Here is a 19,987-nt window from a genome sequence, read left to right on the forward strand (position 1 = left end):
ATGGTGCGTCTTTTTTTTTTTGTCTTGGATTCTATGTCCCTTCCACCTATCAGCTTTTCCTTCTTCACTTGGTACTGGCTTTCTACCTGCACAATTGATATTCATGCAGCTGCTTCGGTTTTCTCCGAACATCCCAGTTCTCCTATAGGCGGCATCCATATTTCCCCTAGTTATTCATGATTCTGAATGATTGTAGTAGTCTTCTGCCCTATCATACTTACATGTTTGGTGCTCTGTCAGTCTAATTTTCAAACGACTGTATTTACATTCGTCAGTTTCATTTGCTGCACTTTTATACTTACTTCTTTAGTCCATTAAATTCAATATATCATGTGCTATCTAAAGATTTCTATAAGGTCTTAACTTTTTGCCAATATGCTCCCCTGCTGACTTCGTTACTATATTCTGAAAGCTACCTGTTCGTTTTCTATTGTATCACTGTCCACTGCTAAAATCAAATGTTTCCTAATGGTCCCTCTGAAACCCTGGACAACCTCCGGTTCATTCAATTTATCTAGGTACCATCTCGTTAATTTCCCACATTTATGGAGCTTCCTCGTTTTAATCCACAGTCGACATTTGCTGGTGAAACAGTCTTATAAATTAAAATCTGGTTCCGAAATCTGTCTTGTTGTTGTTGTGGTCTTCAGTCCTGAGACTGGTTTGATGCAGCTCTCCATGCTACTCTATCCTGTGCAAGCTTCTTCATCTCCCAGTACCTACTGCATCCTACATCTTTCTGAATCTGCTTAGTGTATTCATCTCTTGGTCTCCCCTACGATTTTTACCCTCCACGCTGCCCTCCAGTACTAAATTGGTGATCCCTTGATGCCTCAGAACATGTCCTACCAACCGATCCCTTCTTCTGGTCAAGTTGTGCCACAAACTTCTCTTCTCCCCAATCCTATTCAATACTTCCTCATTAGTTATGTGATCTACCCATCTAATCTTCACCATTCTTCTGTAGCACCACATTTCGAAAGCTTCTATTCTCTTCTTGTCCAAACTATTTACCGTCCATGTTTCGCTTCCATACATGGCTACACTCCATACAAATACTTTCAGAAATGACTTCCTGACACTTAAATCTATACTCGATGTTAACAAATTTCTCTTCTTCAGAAACTGTCTTATCACAAAGTAATCATTCTGAAACGTTCCACGGTCTTCTGCTAGTCCACATATACAAACTTTTTTCATGATTCTTAATCAAGTGCTCCGATGATTATACTATTGTCTGTGCAAAATTCTACCAGTTAATTCCCTCTTTTATTCCTTTTCTTCGGTCCATTTTCACCTGCTACTCTTTCTCCTCTTCCTTTCCCTTCTATCTAATTCCAATAACACACACAGTTAAATTTTCGTCTCCCTTAACTATCTGAATGATTTCCTTTACCACGCATAAATTCTCTCAGTCGCTTCTTTAGCATATAAATGTGGAACATAAACTTCCACTACTATGGTGGGTGTTGGATTTCTGTGTATCTATGCAATGAAAATGCGTTTCCTATGTTGTTCATACTAGCTTTCATCTACTCCAATTTTTTAAATTCATTATTACTCCCAGTCCTGCATTCCCGGTGTTTGGTTTACTCTTTTGACCAGAAAGACTGGTCTGTCTGCCGCCGAAGTAGACCAATTCCCACTATATTTAACTTCAGCCTATCCATTTTCCTTTGTAAACTCTCTAAGCTACCTACGCTATTACTGGGCCTGACATTCCACGCTCTGACACATAGAATGTCAGTTTGTTTTTCCTCAGTAGTCCTCGTTTTTAGATTCGAATGGGGGGAGTATTTTACCTCCAGAATATTTTAACAAAGAGGATGCCAGCATTATTAAGCTATACAGTAGGACTGCATGACTGTGGAAATAAATAAAAAGAAATTAGCTATTTCCCCCCACCCCCCACCCCTGCTTTCAGCGGTTCGCGGCAGCAGCGCAGCAGGGCATGTTGGCTGCTACTGCAAGGCCAGATCAGTCAATGATCCAGTCTGTAGCCCCTGCATCTACGGATAAGGCTGAGTCGCATCTACAGTTCACTGTGATTAGCCTTACCTCTACATCGGTGCCCTTCTGTTTTGACAACATTATGGATATGTCTGTTTATATCGTTGAGACTTGGAAGTCAACACATCGCGGTGAGATCCGTGGCTCATGGGCGACACACACACACACACACACACACACACACACACACACACACACAAAGGTGCATTTACATGTTTGATTCAAGGTTTGGTATATCTTATAACAATTACCCTAAGTTTCATTAAAATGTATTTGAAGTCAGAACCACCTCTTATTCGCTGTGACATAATAGGTTTTGTAGGAGACTGCTTCCACGAGAAAATCCAGCAAAGCCGGGTACATGAGCACTACTCATCTTAATTTTGATTCTACGTTACTAGAGGGGACTTGCATTGATGCTGTTTCAAATAAACCTTAGGTAGACCTCAACATAACCCGACCGGAATGTCACAAGCATTTGACGCAACTTCCGGTGTTTGGGGATTTGCAATGGCCCCAGATCCAGTCCGCTCAGTGGATTGACGACGAGAGATGGTAGCCGGCCAGTTTTAATGTGCTTATAGCTAATATTACCAAATGCACATAATATGCCGACTTCATGAAGACAGATTTAAGACCAGAAAAAATCAAGAAGAAGTAATATACCATACTTCGAGGTATTCCAGTTTAAGAACACGACATAATTCACATACAGGTCTACCAATGCTTGGAGGTCTGGTTTGACGAGGATGGGACGTGTAATTGGCGGAGGCGATAGCCTTATAGTGGATATCAATTTGACATTTTCCTCAAGTAATGTACGAGAAATGCAGAAAATCTATATCATGATGTGGATTACAGCTTCCATCCTCCCCAAAACAAAACCAGCCCACTGAAAATAGAGAAACATCGTTCGTTTATCCTTACCATACAAAAGTATTTCATTTATATAATCTTGCAAAGAATGAAGAAAGGAGCATTAGGGTATAGCATGTAGTGGACGACTAATTCATTAGAGGCAGGATGCAATATCGGACTGAGGAAGGAACCACCCTGGTATTCACCTTAAGCGGTTTAGGGAAATCTCGTAAAGTGTACATATCATGGATAGTAACTACGACATTCCTCTTGCGTTGGCGGGACGAGTCAGGGTCTTTATCTGTACAAAAGCAACTTTGTATGGTGCAGTCGTCGTTGAAGACATGAGTCCATCACATCTCGTGGTTGTTTTCTGAAACTCACTAACCTGTTTCTTCCAGGCGATCTCCCTTTCTCTGCAGTTGATTCCCAGGTTGTCGATATTTATCCCACCCTGCAAGGGATGCCAAATGATACACTCTACTTGAATGGGAAGAGCAATATCAGTCTCTCTTAATTTAGTACTAGAGCAACTGTACACGACGAGGTCGTCGTTGGACACATATAAGAACATCACGTCTTACAGTTGTTGTTCTGAAATTCACTGACCAGCTTCTTTCAGATGATGTCTCTTTTGCTGCAGTGAAATCACTGCTCATAGATTTTCCAGATCTGCATCAGGAGCTATAGCTACAATGCTAAGATGTGAATGGAATTCTGATACTGTTTGGTCAGTAGAGAATGTACATTATTTAAAAGGGATGCCATATAATTTCATTTATCCACTAATGTCGTCATATACACTACATTACACACAATGATATCCAGTTTGCTCTGCAGGCAGAATCAAGAGATCACTTTACACTCACGTTATTACACTCACAGGCCGCGAATGTATAATGTATATAAAAAATATAATCACTGAGAAGCCGCTTCCTACGTGTTGATAATGGAGGCCATCGATAATAACTCTATCTTTAATTACAGATGGCATGATCGACGCACTGAGTGTGATTCATGTAATGAGCAGGAGCTACGATCGACACACGACAACTCGTAATAGATTCCCTCGCCTCACTGTCCTTCAGCTCCAGCGACACTGGTTATGGTATTGGTTGCTTGTTTTTCGGCCAATCAACGCCACGGAAATTTTGTCTGATTATGTATATTACAGCACAGCTCCGCCTATGGCGTTCTTTTATGTTGTTGACGCAATGACGCATCACCAAAGTGCCACGCTGGAAGTTTTGTCATATTCGACACCCACCCTCTCCCTCTCACAATAATCTGGCAACATATTGCATAACATTATGCAGTACTATAGACCACTTAATGACGGAATTGTTACATTGTGATCTGAACCAGCATCTTCCCGAATATGAGTCCAGTGTTTAAACCTCCGTGGCATTGGTTATTGCAAAGAGATTGGTTCTTAACATAAAAGCCCAGTTCTACACTGTTGATTCGCGTTTCTGCACCAATCACTGTACTGTTGAGTGGTACTTAAGTAAATAAATTAGCGAAATCAAAGTGAAGTAGAAATTAGAATTAAATGAAAAACTTAGTTTAGTTTAGAAGAATTACACACTGGCAAAGAGTGGGCAGAACAGCAGAGCAGAAGAGACCATGACCTTGAAGTCAGCAAGTTCTACATAAGCGGACGCTGTCGATTCAGCCATCAGGGCATTGCCCGACCGGCTCACGTGTTTCTCAGTTGTCACATGTGAGCAAAGGCCCTCGCCTACATCCCAAGAGCCAATGACCGATGTTAAGAAGATTCGTCGAGAAGCTGTTCAACGTGACAGACGAGGCAATGACCATGAAGTTGTTCACCTCCAGTGGACTGAAGTGAATAAATACGCGAGACGCAGTGGGCCCGACAGAGAGACGAAGAAAAGAGAAGAGTGTAGCAGTAGTTTCCAGTCAGTTTCGGTGCTGAAGACCGTCATGCAAGAAGAGACTACATCATAAACAGACGCACCAAGTCCGCCGCTGTAATGCAATAGCAAGCAGCAGCCTCAGCGCCATAAGACAGAAGTTAAAAGGTATTTGAAGTCTGATTTTTACGTACCCGGGTGACTCGTGAGGACGGGAAGGAGACGGCCTCACATCAGCAGTCACCTGTGAGATGGGATGAAGATCTGACAGCCGAAGACTGGCAATCGGGAGTCCGCTGTTCGAGTCTGGGACACTGGCCTTCCCCACTGCGCCGCTCCGCTGGCCGACGCACAACACACGCGGCCGCTTAGAGAAGAGAAACACTGAGACGCTACATCCAAGGTATCACCATCCGATGCACGACTTCGCTCGCAATAACTAAACGGGCCACCTCGCGTTGGGCGTCTCCAGTCAGCTGGGCGAGACAGCGACACGAGATACACACTGCCACGCGTAATCAGACGCCGCCGCTGCCGCAGCAGAAGGCTTTGCAAACGACACAGCTGCCGTTCTCCGAGCCAGAACATCGAGTAAGGAAACAAGTTGTACGAAACTTGCAATAAAAGTTATCTTATGTAAGAATGATGTTTCATTCGACCTTATACCCGAGCCAAAGAAGAACCCACCCTGTCCACACGTTGTTAAGAGAGAAAAATTAATTTATTTGGTATTTTCACCCTGACATAATGCTTTAGAATCAAATGCCCTTTGCAGTAATGCTCATCCTGACAATTGACTAGCATCAAAAGAGAAAACCCAGTTATATTTAGTACCAGAAATGTTACAGTACGTAATACATTCACTCGAGGCACATTATCAACTGACATCAGGGCGATGATGGTGGCTTTCTTCTTTCCATTTTGGGCACCACAAAGAGATTCAGTATAAGGTTTCATAGAAAAAATTATAGAGTGTCTGTCATGTTTAGCACAATGACCTGGTAAACAAAATTTTAAATAGTGTAAATGACCAAGTCTTCACATAGTAGCCTAATCTGTTATACCAAATGAACTTAAGCGTTGTAGTTAAGGTGAGTAATCTCCCTTGTGCACTTCTGAGTTGAAGGTAATGAATTTAAATTTACTGTATAACTCAAAATCAATAAACGGTTCTCATATACTCATCCATTACAGTTACTAAAACATGTGTAAATCATGATCCCAAAAACCTAATGAACTTATTTTCTGGCATTAAATAAAATTCCAGAAATTACTCGTGTGAACTGAGAGTCCTTCTCTTTGCTGTCGAACATGAAATGATGAACGGATCACTGATGAGGTAGTTCCACGCTAGGCACCAATAATGTAGTGAACTGTGAATTCTTCTCTCTGCTGACGGACATTAAATGACGAGTAGAAGACTAATGAGATTGTCCAAAATTAGGAGCCAACAATTACTTGATATCAATAATGAAATGAAATCCTCGGTCACTCGAGGTGAGTTGGCGAAAGTGGCCGCGGCCAGACGTATTACTCTACAAAACATCAATGTTGTTGAATAATAACTATGCGTAGACTCAGGAATGCATTCAGTTGCTTGAACCCATACAACTAGTATAGTAGTGTAAACAAATCAGCCACTAACATGTGTATACTGACTCTCTAATTCGAATACAGTGTGGGATGCAGTTCTCGGCTAGTCAGAATAAAGCACATTCATAATAGGTCCGTGTCCATGCCGTAAAATGTCGGTTTGTCAATCTGTGCACTTTACAAAAATATTTATTCACTACATGAGAGAAATCGATATTTGGGAAACATGATTAATGCACCGAATTAATGGGAGCATCAATATTGTGCACATACCAAATCAAATTATTTATTTATTTCCTCATATATGCCATCATGCCAACAATCGGCATTCTCACCATAATTACACAAAACTTGATTGTTGAATTTCAGTACTCGAAAATTTGCTCTCTTGTGGCAAAGGTATATCTATTAGATATATTATTTGACTGTATTATCATTTAGTATTAAATTTGATGGATGAAACAAAATGACGAAGGAAAAAATATATATATAGGCTTCCTAGAGGTATATTTTTACAGAATGATACATTTCATTACTACTGATCTTCTTTGGAATTTTAATAAGCTTATACTCCGTGTTATCTAAGTAATGCTCCACCGTAAAGAATGCATTGCTTCACAGGAGCTTCTCCACTATATTTTTAAAGACGTTAAGTTAGTTATGTAATTAGTTACTTTCGTGTTCCATGGATAATGTTGCATGATAAATTGTAATGATGAGGAACGAGTGGTTTACATTCACATTACAAATTAATTTGTAAATATTGCTGCACCATGACATTTATAACTTTTTTTAAAATTATAGAGATTTGTGTTAGTAATTCCTACCCACCAGCTTTCACACATTAACATTTTCTCTTTCAGCATTTTAATTATATGAATCATTGTTGCTTTTGAGCGGTAGTGAATTACTTACAACAAACTTCATGATGGAAGAAACATATTGTGAAGCAGTAGTCAAAATGTCCAACAATTTAAGCAGATATATACAACATGGTTGTGAGTGAGCACCACATATTATTCTTACAAGACCTTTCTAACCACTGAAGGCTTTCTGTCTTTAAGATGAGTTACCCCAGAACACTGTTTCACACGACAATATTAAATGAAAATAAGCAAAATCTGTCAAACTACTGATTTGTCTCTTCCCAAGATTTGCAATTATTCCAAGAGCAACTGTGACTCAACTAAGTTGTTCAAGGAATTAAAAATGTGATTTTTCCAGTTTAAATCTCGTCAGTGCGAACATAGTTCTATTTTGAAATTTCTAACCTGTTTATTATTCCCTCACCATGTGTTACACTTATCGTTGGTGTAAAAACCCCAGCTGTGCAGATCTGAAAGGGTTGTGTGCTTTTTGTAATTTCGGATAAAGCCATTGGCATAATATTAATCCGTCATACTATTAAGAAATTGTGTATCATTTCTTTTTTGCTGCATGTACGTTTGAACTCATTATAATGCTAATGTCATCTGCAAAAAGATTAATTCTGCTTGTCGTGCACTAGACAGATGATATACATACTGGTAAGTGTTCAACTTATCAGTATTCATTCCCAGAAATTTCGAATATATCATTTAAACTATAGCGATTTTCTGAAAGATTTTAAATTTTGTTTAAGAGTGTCAATTTTCCCTCCTCTGAGTGATATTCATGGATTTGTTTTCATTACTCTCTTGTGTGTTAACTATATGTTGAAAAATTGTAAACTTCCTTGAAAGATAAATTTGACTTTTCCATGAGAATTACATTTGTTTTGTTCAGTGATTAGAATAATGCTCTCATCAGGAAAGAGAAATTTTTCTTCATGACTATTACTATTTTGTAATGCATAATCCCGTAAGTATTTCACTAAGAGTTTAGATTTTTTAATGTTGGGGTATCTCTACCATTCGTACTCTATCTGCTAGTTATGATCAGCTGTTCATACATAATGATTCCAGCTTATTTCGTAGAAACTTATGGCCACTATTTTCATAGTCCTCGTACGGTTCTAAGAGAGTGTCTATGACGTACTCAATACTCTACCTTGTCAATATCAAGTATCACTTTTGTGAATCCTACTACAACTGATTCTCTATTTCCATCACTTTGTAACCCGAATTGTGATGTACTTAGAAGGCTGTATTTGTTCAGGTAATTAATCAGTCTTTTTAAATTGATTTCGTTACTTTTATGAAAGAAAACGAAAGAAAGCAGGAAATAGGCACTGATGATTCTATATTTACACTTCTGCAAGTATCAGCTTGGAACAGCTTCTTCGAACAATTTCCTTTTTCTGTTCGCTAATTCGTTTTTGCACTGTTGACAGCTAAATATTGTTTCTGCTTCTTAGAATACCCTCTGCACTCACAAAATTTTGACGTACCATGAAACTTTCTCTTTTGCACAGCCGCCAGTGGCCAAAGCTGCGTGGTCTGGTGTCAGAGACGCCCTGGCGCTAGGGTCGCACTGTCCTCAAATTGAAGACAATGAAGCAGTTGGGGACGAAGACTGCCTCCACCTTAATGTTTATGGTCCAGAGGTGCGTATAATTTGCAAAGAATTGCTGCATTAATCACTAACCTGTCAAAACCTGACTGAGACCTTTAGGAATAATAGCGAAACAAAATTATGTCAAAAACTGATTATAAGATTTTGTGTAATTTTTCACACGACTCAACACGATGATTTTACGTATTTATACAGGCGGCCTTACAGAAACAAGAACTTAAAGCTGTTATGATTTGGATCCATGGTGGATGTTTCACAGGAACTTCTGGTGATAGCGCAATACCAAATTACTACGTCGACCAAGACGTCGTCTTCGTCAGCATAAATTATCGTCTCGGTCTGTTAGGTAACAAATATCATTACTATGGACGTTAGTTCTAGCTTAAAGGAACAAAATAGCCGTCAGGGGGACATCAATCATCATGATTTACTTCGTTGTTGCTTTGTTTTTTACAAAGATATGAATAGCGGTATGACTTTTAAGTCACACCCCGTATTTTTTATTCGGTAATTCATTCCCTCTCCTAAAGACCTATTCAGAGCTGTATCACAGGGTACCATTCATTGAAACACAACGTTATTAATTACATAACACAACACTGACTTTCAGCCCGATATCACAAAAACGTCCACTTGCTGGAGTTGTCAGAAAACAAATGAAAACCAAGTAAAAAAATAACAAAAAATTGACTTTGACTCTCCCGTACCATTGCCCAGATTCAAAAGTGCTCAAAGTGGTGACTTTGGACATCGATACACTGGTGCACTCATTGAATGAAATAATTATTTACTGCTTCCAGTGTTGCCTGCTAAAGTGAATTACAAGCATGCACGATACGTTCCTGCATGTCCTCTGTAGTTGTTGGAATATCCCGATAGACAACGTCTTTAATGCATCATCAAAGGAAAAAGTCCAGAGGATTTAAATCAGGAGACCTAGCAGGCCAAGTAACTGTTCCTTCTCGACCAATCCATCTGGCAGGGTACCTTCGGTTCAGAACACGACGTGCACACAAGGCGTTATGTGCTGGACATCCATCGTGTTGATACCACACAAGCATTCTGGTTCTTAGCGGCATTTCATCCAGAAGAGGAGGAAGAATTCGTCTCAGGAAGTTGGCATACGCTGTGCCGTTTAGACCACCATTGATGAAATAAGGGCCAATAATTGTAGTACCAAGCATCCCACAGCAGACGTTAACTCTCCATTGACGCTGATGTTCCATCTGTCTAAGCCATCGTGGGTTGTCGCTGAATCAATAATGCATGTTCCTGTCCTTTGTTTGAGAAGGAACATTCATCGGTAAATAGAACATTGGAGAAAAAGTTCGAGTTGGCGAGGATTTACTGCTGTGCCCACTGACATAACTGTACACGATTCTGGAAATCATTCCCATGCAATTCTTGATGTAGGTGTACATGGTGAGGATGGAACTGAAGACGTGTAAGAATACGTGTTCAAGCTGTCTTGTGCTCACATGTCGAGTAATAGCAACGGAAGCGAGAACAATAACTCCGACAGCTTCGTCTGTGCGAGTGCTACGATGATTGCGTTGTCGTGAGTTGAAACTTCCCGTTTCATGAAGCGTCGCAGCAAGACGAGAAGACATCCGTCGGGAAGGTGGGTTCTTGTCAGGATAACGCTCTCTGTACAGTTCCACTGCCTGCGTAGCATTTCGTCTCCCTTCAACAACAACAATAAAAGAATCATTATGTCGATGCAATTTGTAGAAAGGACAGCCTTTACTATATCCCTACTCTACACAATAATACTTAAAAGGACTAAACTACCGTATTAATGTACCCGTACATAATAAAACAGTACTACAATTACTGTTCTGCTAACTTACATTCCCAACAGATGAGTAGAATTTCTATCTTCTATGGTTGACGGAATGACGGGTGTGCATTCTACTTACGTTTACATTTGTCAACGTCGGCACGTGGATGTGTTCCATTACCCCGAGTACCAGCACTAAGCGCTGGGAGCGCAAACGTCAATGTTGTGTTATGTAATGAATAACGTTTTGTTTCAGTGAATGGTACACTGTGATCCATTTTTCAATACGTCTTTAGGAGATGAAATGAATTACCGAATAAAAAATACAGGGTGCCATTTAAAAAAGTCATACAGCTGTTCAAATCTTCGTAAAAAAAACAAAGCTACAACGAAGGCAATCATGCTGATTGATGCCCCCTGACGGCTAAAGAACATTTGCTTGAAACATTTTGTAATTTGCATGTGGAAAAACAGTTACTTTTGGTGGTCAAGATAAATAGGACGCCCTCTACATAATTATGTTATATCTCGCCTGCAATATTTCTAAATAAATCATATTAAAAAAACCGTTTTGTAGGTTTCCTAAGCACAGGTGACGAAGTCGTCCCAGGAAACATGGGTCTTAAAGACCAGACAGAGGCTCTGCGCTGGGTACAGAGGAACATAGCAGTGTTTGGTGGTGATCATGAAAAAGTAACCATCTTCGGACAAAGCGCTGGAGGTGCATCCATTCACTATCATGTCGTATCTCCACTGAGCACAGGCGAGTAAAGCGTTTTTAAATACTAGACTAAATTAAACTATTAACCGATGGATCTTTTTAAAATCTATACTCTTAGGTCTGAGTCAACTACTACCTTGCCATTACATATTACATATATTAGTCACGTCGCATTATCGGGACGTAGCTTCTTCTATTCTCCTAAAAGACGAAAGAATCAGCAATGATCAACGGCATGAATATGCACAAGGTAATGGAAACCACAGCTTAAAAGACACGTAAGGCGTATCCATAGCACCCTGGAAAAGTGTCATGATGATCTCTCCATAAGCAAACGATCACGGATTGGTCCCCCATTTGAATCTCTGGGCGGGGAATGCCAAGTGGGAGATGACTATGATAAAAAGACGCAATGACCAACGACGAGTCGGAGAAGACAATGTCAATAGTCTGAAAGCAATAGGACAGCTAGAAAATTTGAAAAATACATTGCGTAAGATCGGTCTAGATTTAGTGTAGGTCACTGAAGTGAAATGGAAGGATGACAAGGATTTGTAGTCCGATGAATATTGGGTGATATCAACAGCAGCAATAAATGTTGTAACTGTAGTGGATTCGTATGAATAGGAAGGAAGGACAGAAATCAAGATACTGTGAACAGTTTAGTGATGGGTTGTTCTCATAGATTCCACTGCAAACCAACGCAGACAACCATAGTTCAGATGTACATGCCAGCGTCACAAGTAGAAGGTGTAGAGACAGAGAAAGTATATGAATGTAGTGGACGTGTAATTCAGTACGTAAGGAGAGATAAAAATCTAATAATCAAGGGGACTGGAACGTCGACGTAACAATAGAACGGGTTACGGGAGAATGTGGGCTTGGCAGTAGAAACGTGAGAGGAGGACAACTGAGTTCTGTAATAAATTTCAGGTGATAATAGTGAACACTCTGTTCCAAAAGCACAAGAGGAGGTGATATACTTAGGAAAGATCTGGAGACTCAAGAAAGTTGCAGCTGGATTTTCATCACTGTCAGACAGTCTCCGAAATCAGATACTGGACTGTAAGGCATAACCAGGTCCAGATATAGACTCACGAGGAATGCAACCTGGGATTTTTTTTGCAGGAAGAGTAGAAGGGAAAAAAATCGCACTGTCAAAATTTTAGCTGCTATAACTCGCTGCAAATATTTTTTAAAAATTGAGGTTACTTGTGCTCTATGACAGCGATTTATGCAGCCCTTCATGCCTAGCCCGTGAGCGGCTGTCGACATGGGAGCATAGAGCCGCGTAGTGCTAACATCCGGTGTGACATACACGGATTTGAAGCCTCTAAACCACACAAAAATATTACACATCGTTAATGTTTTGACTAAGACGCAGTTCGTATCGATAGCTAAATTGTAACTCTTACAAATATGTATCTCTTACAAAGGCGCTCAGCAAGGGACAATAAATAAAGGCAGAGCCTGATGTTACAATACAGACGACTCTGATCAATCGTATTTTAATTTATTGAAATGAAATGTATCTTATATGTGAACGATTTTATAATAACTCCAATTAAACTACTCTTGCCGGCCGGTGTAGCCGAGCGGTTCTAGGCGCTTGTTTGGACCCACGCGACCACTACGGTCGCAGGTTCGAATCCTGCGTCGGGCATGGATGTCTGGGATGTCGTTAGGTTAGTTTGGGTTTAAGTAGTTCTAAGTTCTAGGGGACTGATGACCTCAGATATTAAGTCCCATAGTGCTCAGAGCCATTTGAACCATTTGGAAACTACTTTTATGGTAATCTATATATTAGTAACAATGAAACGGTTCCTTGTTTATTTCTCACATCGTCACAACAAAGTGAAGTGTCATTTGAATGACGGAACAAACCTTTTCCTTACAACGGGCACACCTGTCGAAAGAAAAATTAATAATTTCAGGTACTTCATAGTACGGTAATTACTGGTTTTATTTAGATAGAATGGTATTCGAGTAAGAAATGGTCCTAGCAGCTGCTCTGCTTATTGTGCTGCATACCGAGCAGCCTTCGTAAAATATACCAATGGAAACTGATAGGGCATAGATGTCTGACATTTAAGAATACTGTTCTCCTGATGAACCACAAATGACACAGAGCTATTGGAAATTCTGTTGGCAGTCTCCGTAAAAATACTTTCCACATGCAAAAACCTCCTTTGTTGAGTGTCAAATTGGTTGATCTTGGTGGAATCTGAATTATCTCAAGAGTCTTCTCGTTATTCTCCTGCGGGACAGAGATATTGTTATATCTAAGCCAGAGTAAGAGCAATGAATTGATTTCTGCATTCGAACGAAGTATTAAAAACTATTATTTCCTGTTTTATCAGATTCTGCTGGGTCGATTATGAGATTTTTGCCACTAAACAGTCTTTTTTTCTATTTTCGTCCTAATATATCTTGAGGTTCCTGAAGACGTATAAAGCTGTGGAAACAGTAATACAAGCGGAGTTATCGCTGTAATTGTTGTATATGAACGTCACTTAGAATAAATAGATTTCGCAACGGACTGTCGCTTCAGAATGATGAAGTGTGGTTTGTACGCAGTTATTTTACGAAATCAGACAGACTGGCGCCAGAAACAACAGATGTACGGTCAACATCAAGGTTTGTCTAATATCAGCTGTTAGTTAATAGCATCTCCTCTACACTTTTATTTGAAGCAAACTTGGCTGTTTAGCGACTTCCTACACTGTTTGATTTCTTAATCTGCTTAACCAGGTGGAAGAAGCGTTGAAATCGGCGGTACTCATTTCAATTGCGACTTGGAGGGTCCAGTCTTGTAGATTTCCAGATTTCCATTGGTAACGATGCGCTGCCACTCACGAGCGGTTCTACATGTTTCACATCTAAAGAAAACTTCTCTAAGGAAATGTTGGGCACCTTATTTAATCATCAAGTTGATTATTGATGGGGAGTAACAGAGCTTTGTGGTCACCCTGTAAAGTAAATGTTTCAGATAGTTTTCCTTTCTTTCACGCTTTTGCAAATTTCACTTTGGTGCGTATTTGTTACTTCGTGTAACTCTTTTTCTTCCATTTATACAGTTCACAATCAGATTTTAGGTAGCGAAACGGGGTTTGGACACCACTTGACATTAACCGCTAAACACAATGAATATTAAATCAGTTTTATCTTCATTTTTTACAATTACACTACCGCAAAATCAAGTGATAACTATTACGGATTAAATTAGTTGCAAGTTTGAGCGAATAGTAACTGCGGACAATTATTTCAGACAAACTATAAACGGAAACTGAAATTTGCTGTAGAAATTACAATCACGACGAATCGTGTTATCTGTTGACCGATGCACAGTCAACCAAGGATAGGCGCCTGCCATGTTGTGCATGAGTAGTCCGCTACGGCTCTGGTAAGGAAGGAAATTTGCACCCCTTTTTTAATTTTTTTATACTTGCAGTGCGTCTTGGCAGCTAACATTCTGACAGTCTTTCTTTCACTGTATTATTTCTGTACACCAAAAATTTCTGAGCGTGTTTCGATGAGTCAGATTGGACCATTCCTTTGTCAGATCACAGTTCAGACCAGTAATGATGACAAGTAAATTGATGTTTAAGAGAATCGTTCAGAAGAATCAGTGTGGAAGGAAGTGTGATACTGACGTACTAAGGAATGCTGAAACTTATTTGAAGTTCCCTAAGGATGTGGAGACTGCATAGGGAATATCAGAGTAAGCAGTTCAACTGAAGAGGAGTGCAGATCTCTAAAATGGGAACCACAGATGCTGGCTAGAGAACCATAGGTACAATGAAGATAACTATGAACAATCACTGAATAACAAACATACTTCAACTGATCGACCTAACAAAGAATTACAAAAATGTTCAGGGAAAGACAGGAATACAAAATATGTCACACAGTAATTAAGTAATTCGTAAGAACACGGCACTCAAAGTGAAATGGCTGTAAGAAAGACACGAAGAAGTCGAAAAAGAAATTATCATTGGCAGGACTGACTCAGCATATAGAAAAATCAAATCAATCTTTGATGAAATTAGAAGCAAGTTTGGTAACATTGAGAGGGAAATGGGAATTTCAGTGTTAAACGCAGAGGAGAGAGATGATAGGTGGAAAGAGCACATTGATGGCCTCTGTGACGAGGAGGACATATTTGGTGATGTTATAGAAGATGAAGCTGATATCGATGAGGGAGACGTAGGGGATCCAGTGTTAGAGTCGGAATCTGAAAGTGTTCGGAAGAATTCAGATAAAATAAGGCAGAAGGGATGAATTAGAGCCCGTCCGAATTTTTAAACCATTTGTGGGAAGCGGCAACCGAATGACTATTTAAGTTTTTTTGTAGAATCTATGAGCCATCAGACTTTCAAGAAAATACTATCCACACAATTTTAAAGACAACAGGGGCAGATAAGCGCGAGAATTATAGCACAGTCAACCTAACAGCACATGTTTCCGAGTTACTGACAAGAGTGATATACAGAAGAAAGTAAAAGAAAATTGAGGATTTGTTAGAGGTCGATCAGTTTGGATTTAGAAAAAGTAGAGAGACCAGAGGGGCAGTTCTGAGGTTGCGGTTGTTAATGGAAGCAACCCTGAAGAAAATCAAGAAACGCACGTAGTATCTGTCACCTAGAAAAAGTGTTCGCCCATGTAAATTCGTGCGAGATAATTGAAATTCTGAGTAGAGTTGGCGTAATCCATAGTGAATGACTGGTAATATACAATGTGTACAAGAACCAAGTTGGCACAATAAAACTGGAAGACAGAGAAAGAAGTGCTCGGATTGAAAAGGGTATAAGACAGGAATAGATTATCAGGACAACTGTTAATACATCCGAGAATGATTTCCATGGTACTAGATTGAGCTGTAGAGGGTAAAAGCTGTAGAGGAAGACAGAGATTGGAATGCATGTAACTGGGGACCTAGTGCGAGATGAAGGGGCTAGCGCAAGAAAGGAAGGACTGAGGACAGCATCAAACTAGTCAGAAGACTGGTGAACCAGCTACCATTTAAAGTCCCATTGAAGGACGTACACTAACATCAACTTGTTGCAGAAATACGCTGCTTTTCAATGAAGCTGAGCAAAGATGTAAAAGACAGACCCATTTACGCTGTGTAGTAATCATGGTAGCCTCCGAATTTCAACTATAAACATGTTGGCTGAGAATGCTAGGTAGCAAAGGCGATAACAAGTTTCAGCAAATTTTAGGATCTGTCATTACTGTAAAATCTATTGAGAAGAGGACTTACGTATTCTGCCGTAATATACTTCCAGTATATCTACAGTAATGAAATAGCAACGTGCTATGTTTGTTGCTATAAATGAAGCTCTGTGTGACATGAAATTTAAGCAATTAATAGAAGACAGTTACAATTAACTTTCATAACACATTGTAATTTTTGTAATTCACATTAGTTTTCCACTCGAACAGTCAAGTAGAAGAATTATCTATAAGAGTTTTTTTTTTTAATTAGGTTCATGAACTGGGTGTAGGATGATTAGCGAAGGGACTGCTTTCACCAAAGCTCCTTACGATTTTTGTGCACCCACTTTTCATTTAGAATATAATTTTGTTGACTTTATAGTGTCATTAGATATCAGTCGCCTTCTAGTTTGTCTTTTTTGCTGCACGTGTAGAAAGGGACGCGTATCAGCGAAAGGCCACATCACACGTCAGTTTTTACAGATGAGCTGCAATTGGAGACGCGTTTGTAACGTTCGATCTGCAGAATGTCAATTACATGTAATGCCAAAACGCATTCACCACTTGTTTATTCAATGTAAATGTCATCCACGATTCCACTGAATCAGCTATATCAGTTCTACACAAGAAATACGAAAAATATTTAACGATACTTATGGTGTCTGGTTGTGATACTGTTGCACTACAAATAATGCTCCACCAAGAGTGAACTTTCTTGGATACAGCGTGCAGGTCTGTTCAGTCGACCCATCGTGCACTGTGTTTCAGTGTTGGAGAAATTGGTGCTTCACTTTTTCCGTGATAACACGTATAATTCGTTTAATCAGTAACGCGTCTGCAGACCGGAGTTGTTCAGAACGATGCATACTGCAGTGTTTAGAAGAAGAATTTCAGTTCTCAGGCGAAAGGCTGTCATGTTTGCTCTTCGAATTTAGCTGAAAGCAAGGTATCCTTTGCCGCCAACAATGTCCAGTAGACAGCTTCTGGACACAACTCTTACCGCTTACTATTCAGGACAGTCAAACCCAAATCACTTCCGTTTATTTGTTTTTAGCTCAATAGGAACTACAACAATTTCTTATGACACCATAGATTGTGGAAAGACTGTTAGCCGTCTTTCTTAGAGTCCTTCTGGTAATAGCATTGGGGGGGGGGGGGGGGCTGCGACGTCCACGTTTGGCCGGCCGCGGTGGTCTAGCGGTTCTAGGCGCGTAGTCCGGAACCGCGCGACTGCTACGGTCGCAGGTTCGAATCCTGCCTCGGGCATGGATGTGTGTGGTGTCCTTACGTTAGTTAGGTTTAAGTAGTTCTAAGTTCTAGAGGACTGATGACCACAGATGTTAAGTCCCATAGTGCTCAGAACCATTTGAACCATTTGTCCACGTTTGTTACGTAGCTTAGTATCCAAAGTGCCTTTTTTATTTTCGAGAGAGACCTTTCTCGGGTCATGTAATCACTGGCTAAATCCTTTATAGCAGTCAGAAGTGAGGAGCAGTAGGATTATGCGTCCCTTCGACGAAGGTCTAATTAGAGATGGAGAACAGGGTTCGGATAGAAAAGAATAAATATCGTATCTTATTCAGAGGAACCAGCCTACCATTCACCTTTTACAGTTCATACCAGTAGGAATGGAAGGTAAGCTTCAGTCAATGGTGCTACTCGTGAAGCCTCTAGGTTATCATGTAGTCTGCCTCTGATGCGCCGGCGAAAGTGGGGGTGAAATCTTCAGTGCTATCATTGGTCGTGACGTGCTTAATGGTAAGCGGAGTAGTAGACTAGAATCATTGATTGTGTTACTTGCGGAAACAGTGGAGAGTGCAGAATATATAAATCACAAAACTCTTTTGTCATTCTTATAATGCCAGGGACCCACACGCTTTTAGTAACACATTGCCTATGCGCATAATTTTCTTGTTACCCAACACTCTCTCCTAGGAATCACTGACTGCCAGATCTGATACCATTCGCAAAGTGCGTTACATGGCGATAATGGAGTAGGGCTAAGTTTGCATAACTATCAATTTCTATTGACATTTAGTGAAAGTACGTAGCAGTAATGTGTAACACTGCCTCCGGAGTGCACGTAACATGGTCAGGACGCATTACTGCAGAACTGATTTCTAGCTAGAGACGGCGACGTAAGGTTCCCAGTTTGTAGAGAAACTGGTCATAGGTTGGTCGTCGTACTTGGCTCTAAAGAACTGCCAGTACTGCAGTTATTAAAAACCAAAACTCGAGCGAAATTTTCTGCTTTAATGTTCAGCTCTTGTCCATTTATATTTCCGCATAAACAAAAAAAAAAGCCAGAAAAATACGTTGATTTTTGGTATTGATCAGTTGCAATACATTAGTTACTGTGCTTCATTGTTAACGTGAATCTATAGCAATACAAGTTATACCAGTGATACGTAATTCACTGCCGCGAAGGGTAGCCGCGCGGTCTTGGGCGTCTTGCCATGGTTCGAGTCCTCTCTCGGGCATGGGTGTGTGTGTGTTGCCCTTAGCGTAAGTTAGTTAGATTAAGTAGTGCGTAAGCCTAGGGACCGATGACCTCAGCAGTTTGGTCCCACGGGAATTTATCACAAATTTCCAATTTTTCCGTAACTGACTGAAAACAGGTGTCTGGTTTTTCTGTTAGCATTCTGTACAATTACAACAGTTAACTGGAAATTTTTCTTCCTCATCAGGCCTATTCAAGAATGCCATTGCAATGAGTGGGTCGTCGTTAAACCCTTGGGCATTTTCCAAAAATGCTACAGATAGAGCAATTCGATTTGCTCAGTATTTGGGATACACAGGGAAAACTTCGAATGATCTCGTAAATTTTCTGAAAAATGTGGATCCCAAAGACCTAGTGACGAACGCAAATGTTGCTCTTTCCGAAGAGGTACGTATAAGTCTTAAACTGCATGATTCAAGAACAAAGCTTTTGGTACAACTGTTGTATAATAAAATAGGGGAAGTAATTCACCGGCTAGCTTAACTTACGTGTCATGTAATTCAATTGATGCTGTAGCGAAAAATTACAGATTAGCAAAGCTACATAATGACTGTGAATTACAGAAATATTGCAAAGCCATATTTTGATTTAATTACTTTGATATTAAAATCTGTTCCCAAAGTTTCCTTTTATGTTATTAACCTTCTCCTAAAATTTCCTTTTTAAGTCATTCTTCTCACAAGTTTTCTGTGTACGTGGCTAATAAACTTAAGTCGAGATAATCGGCTGCTTGCCTTACTTCAGATATGCAAGGTGTGGCGAGCATAAGTGGAGACATATGTATTGGTGACTGAGGATAGCGTACTGAACAACATTATATCAGTATTTACGTCATTTGCAGGCTATGTTGTTAGGCTGGTTAATACCTCCACGTACACGTGGCAAGAGCAATGCATAAATGCTTATTTTCGTCAGGGCAACAGGTCATGTGTTGCGGT

General features: G+C 40.0%; 2 protein-coding genes across 2 annotated transcripts in view; both read left to right on the forward strand.

Annotated features, from left to right (window-relative positions):
* Positions 1-11,382, forward strand: part of LOC126156951 (venom carboxylesterase-6-like) — a 37,117-nt gene extending 25,735 nt beyond the window's left edge. The window contains exons 3-5 of the mRNA XM_049916343.1: positions 8,731-8,862; positions 9,027-9,177; positions 11,189-11,382. Of these exons, the coding sequence (XP_049772300.1) occupies positions 8,731-8,862; positions 9,027-9,177; positions 11,189-11,382 (477 nt within the window). The remainder of the gene's footprint in view (positions 1-8,730; positions 8,863-9,026; positions 9,178-11,188) is intronic.
* A 6,795-nt stretch (positions 11,383-18,177) lies between these two features.
* Positions 18,178-19,987, forward strand: part of LOC126156967 (bile salt-activated lipase-like) — a 69,213-nt gene continuing 67,403 nt past the window's right edge. The window contains exons 1-2 of the mRNA XM_049916344.1: positions 18,178-18,184; positions 19,237-19,436. Of these exons, the coding sequence (XP_049772301.1) occupies positions 18,178-18,184; positions 19,237-19,436 (207 nt within the window). The remainder of the gene's footprint in view (positions 18,185-19,236; positions 19,437-19,987) is intronic.

The sequence above is a fragment of the Schistocerca cancellata genome, chromosome 2 (assembly GCF_023864275.1).
Source record: "Schistocerca cancellata isolate TAMUIC-IGC-003103 chromosome 2, iqSchCanc2.1, whole genome shotgun sequence".
In the NCBI taxonomy this organism is placed as follows: Eukaryota; Metazoa; Arthropoda; class Insecta; order Orthoptera; family Acrididae; genus Schistocerca; species Schistocerca cancellata.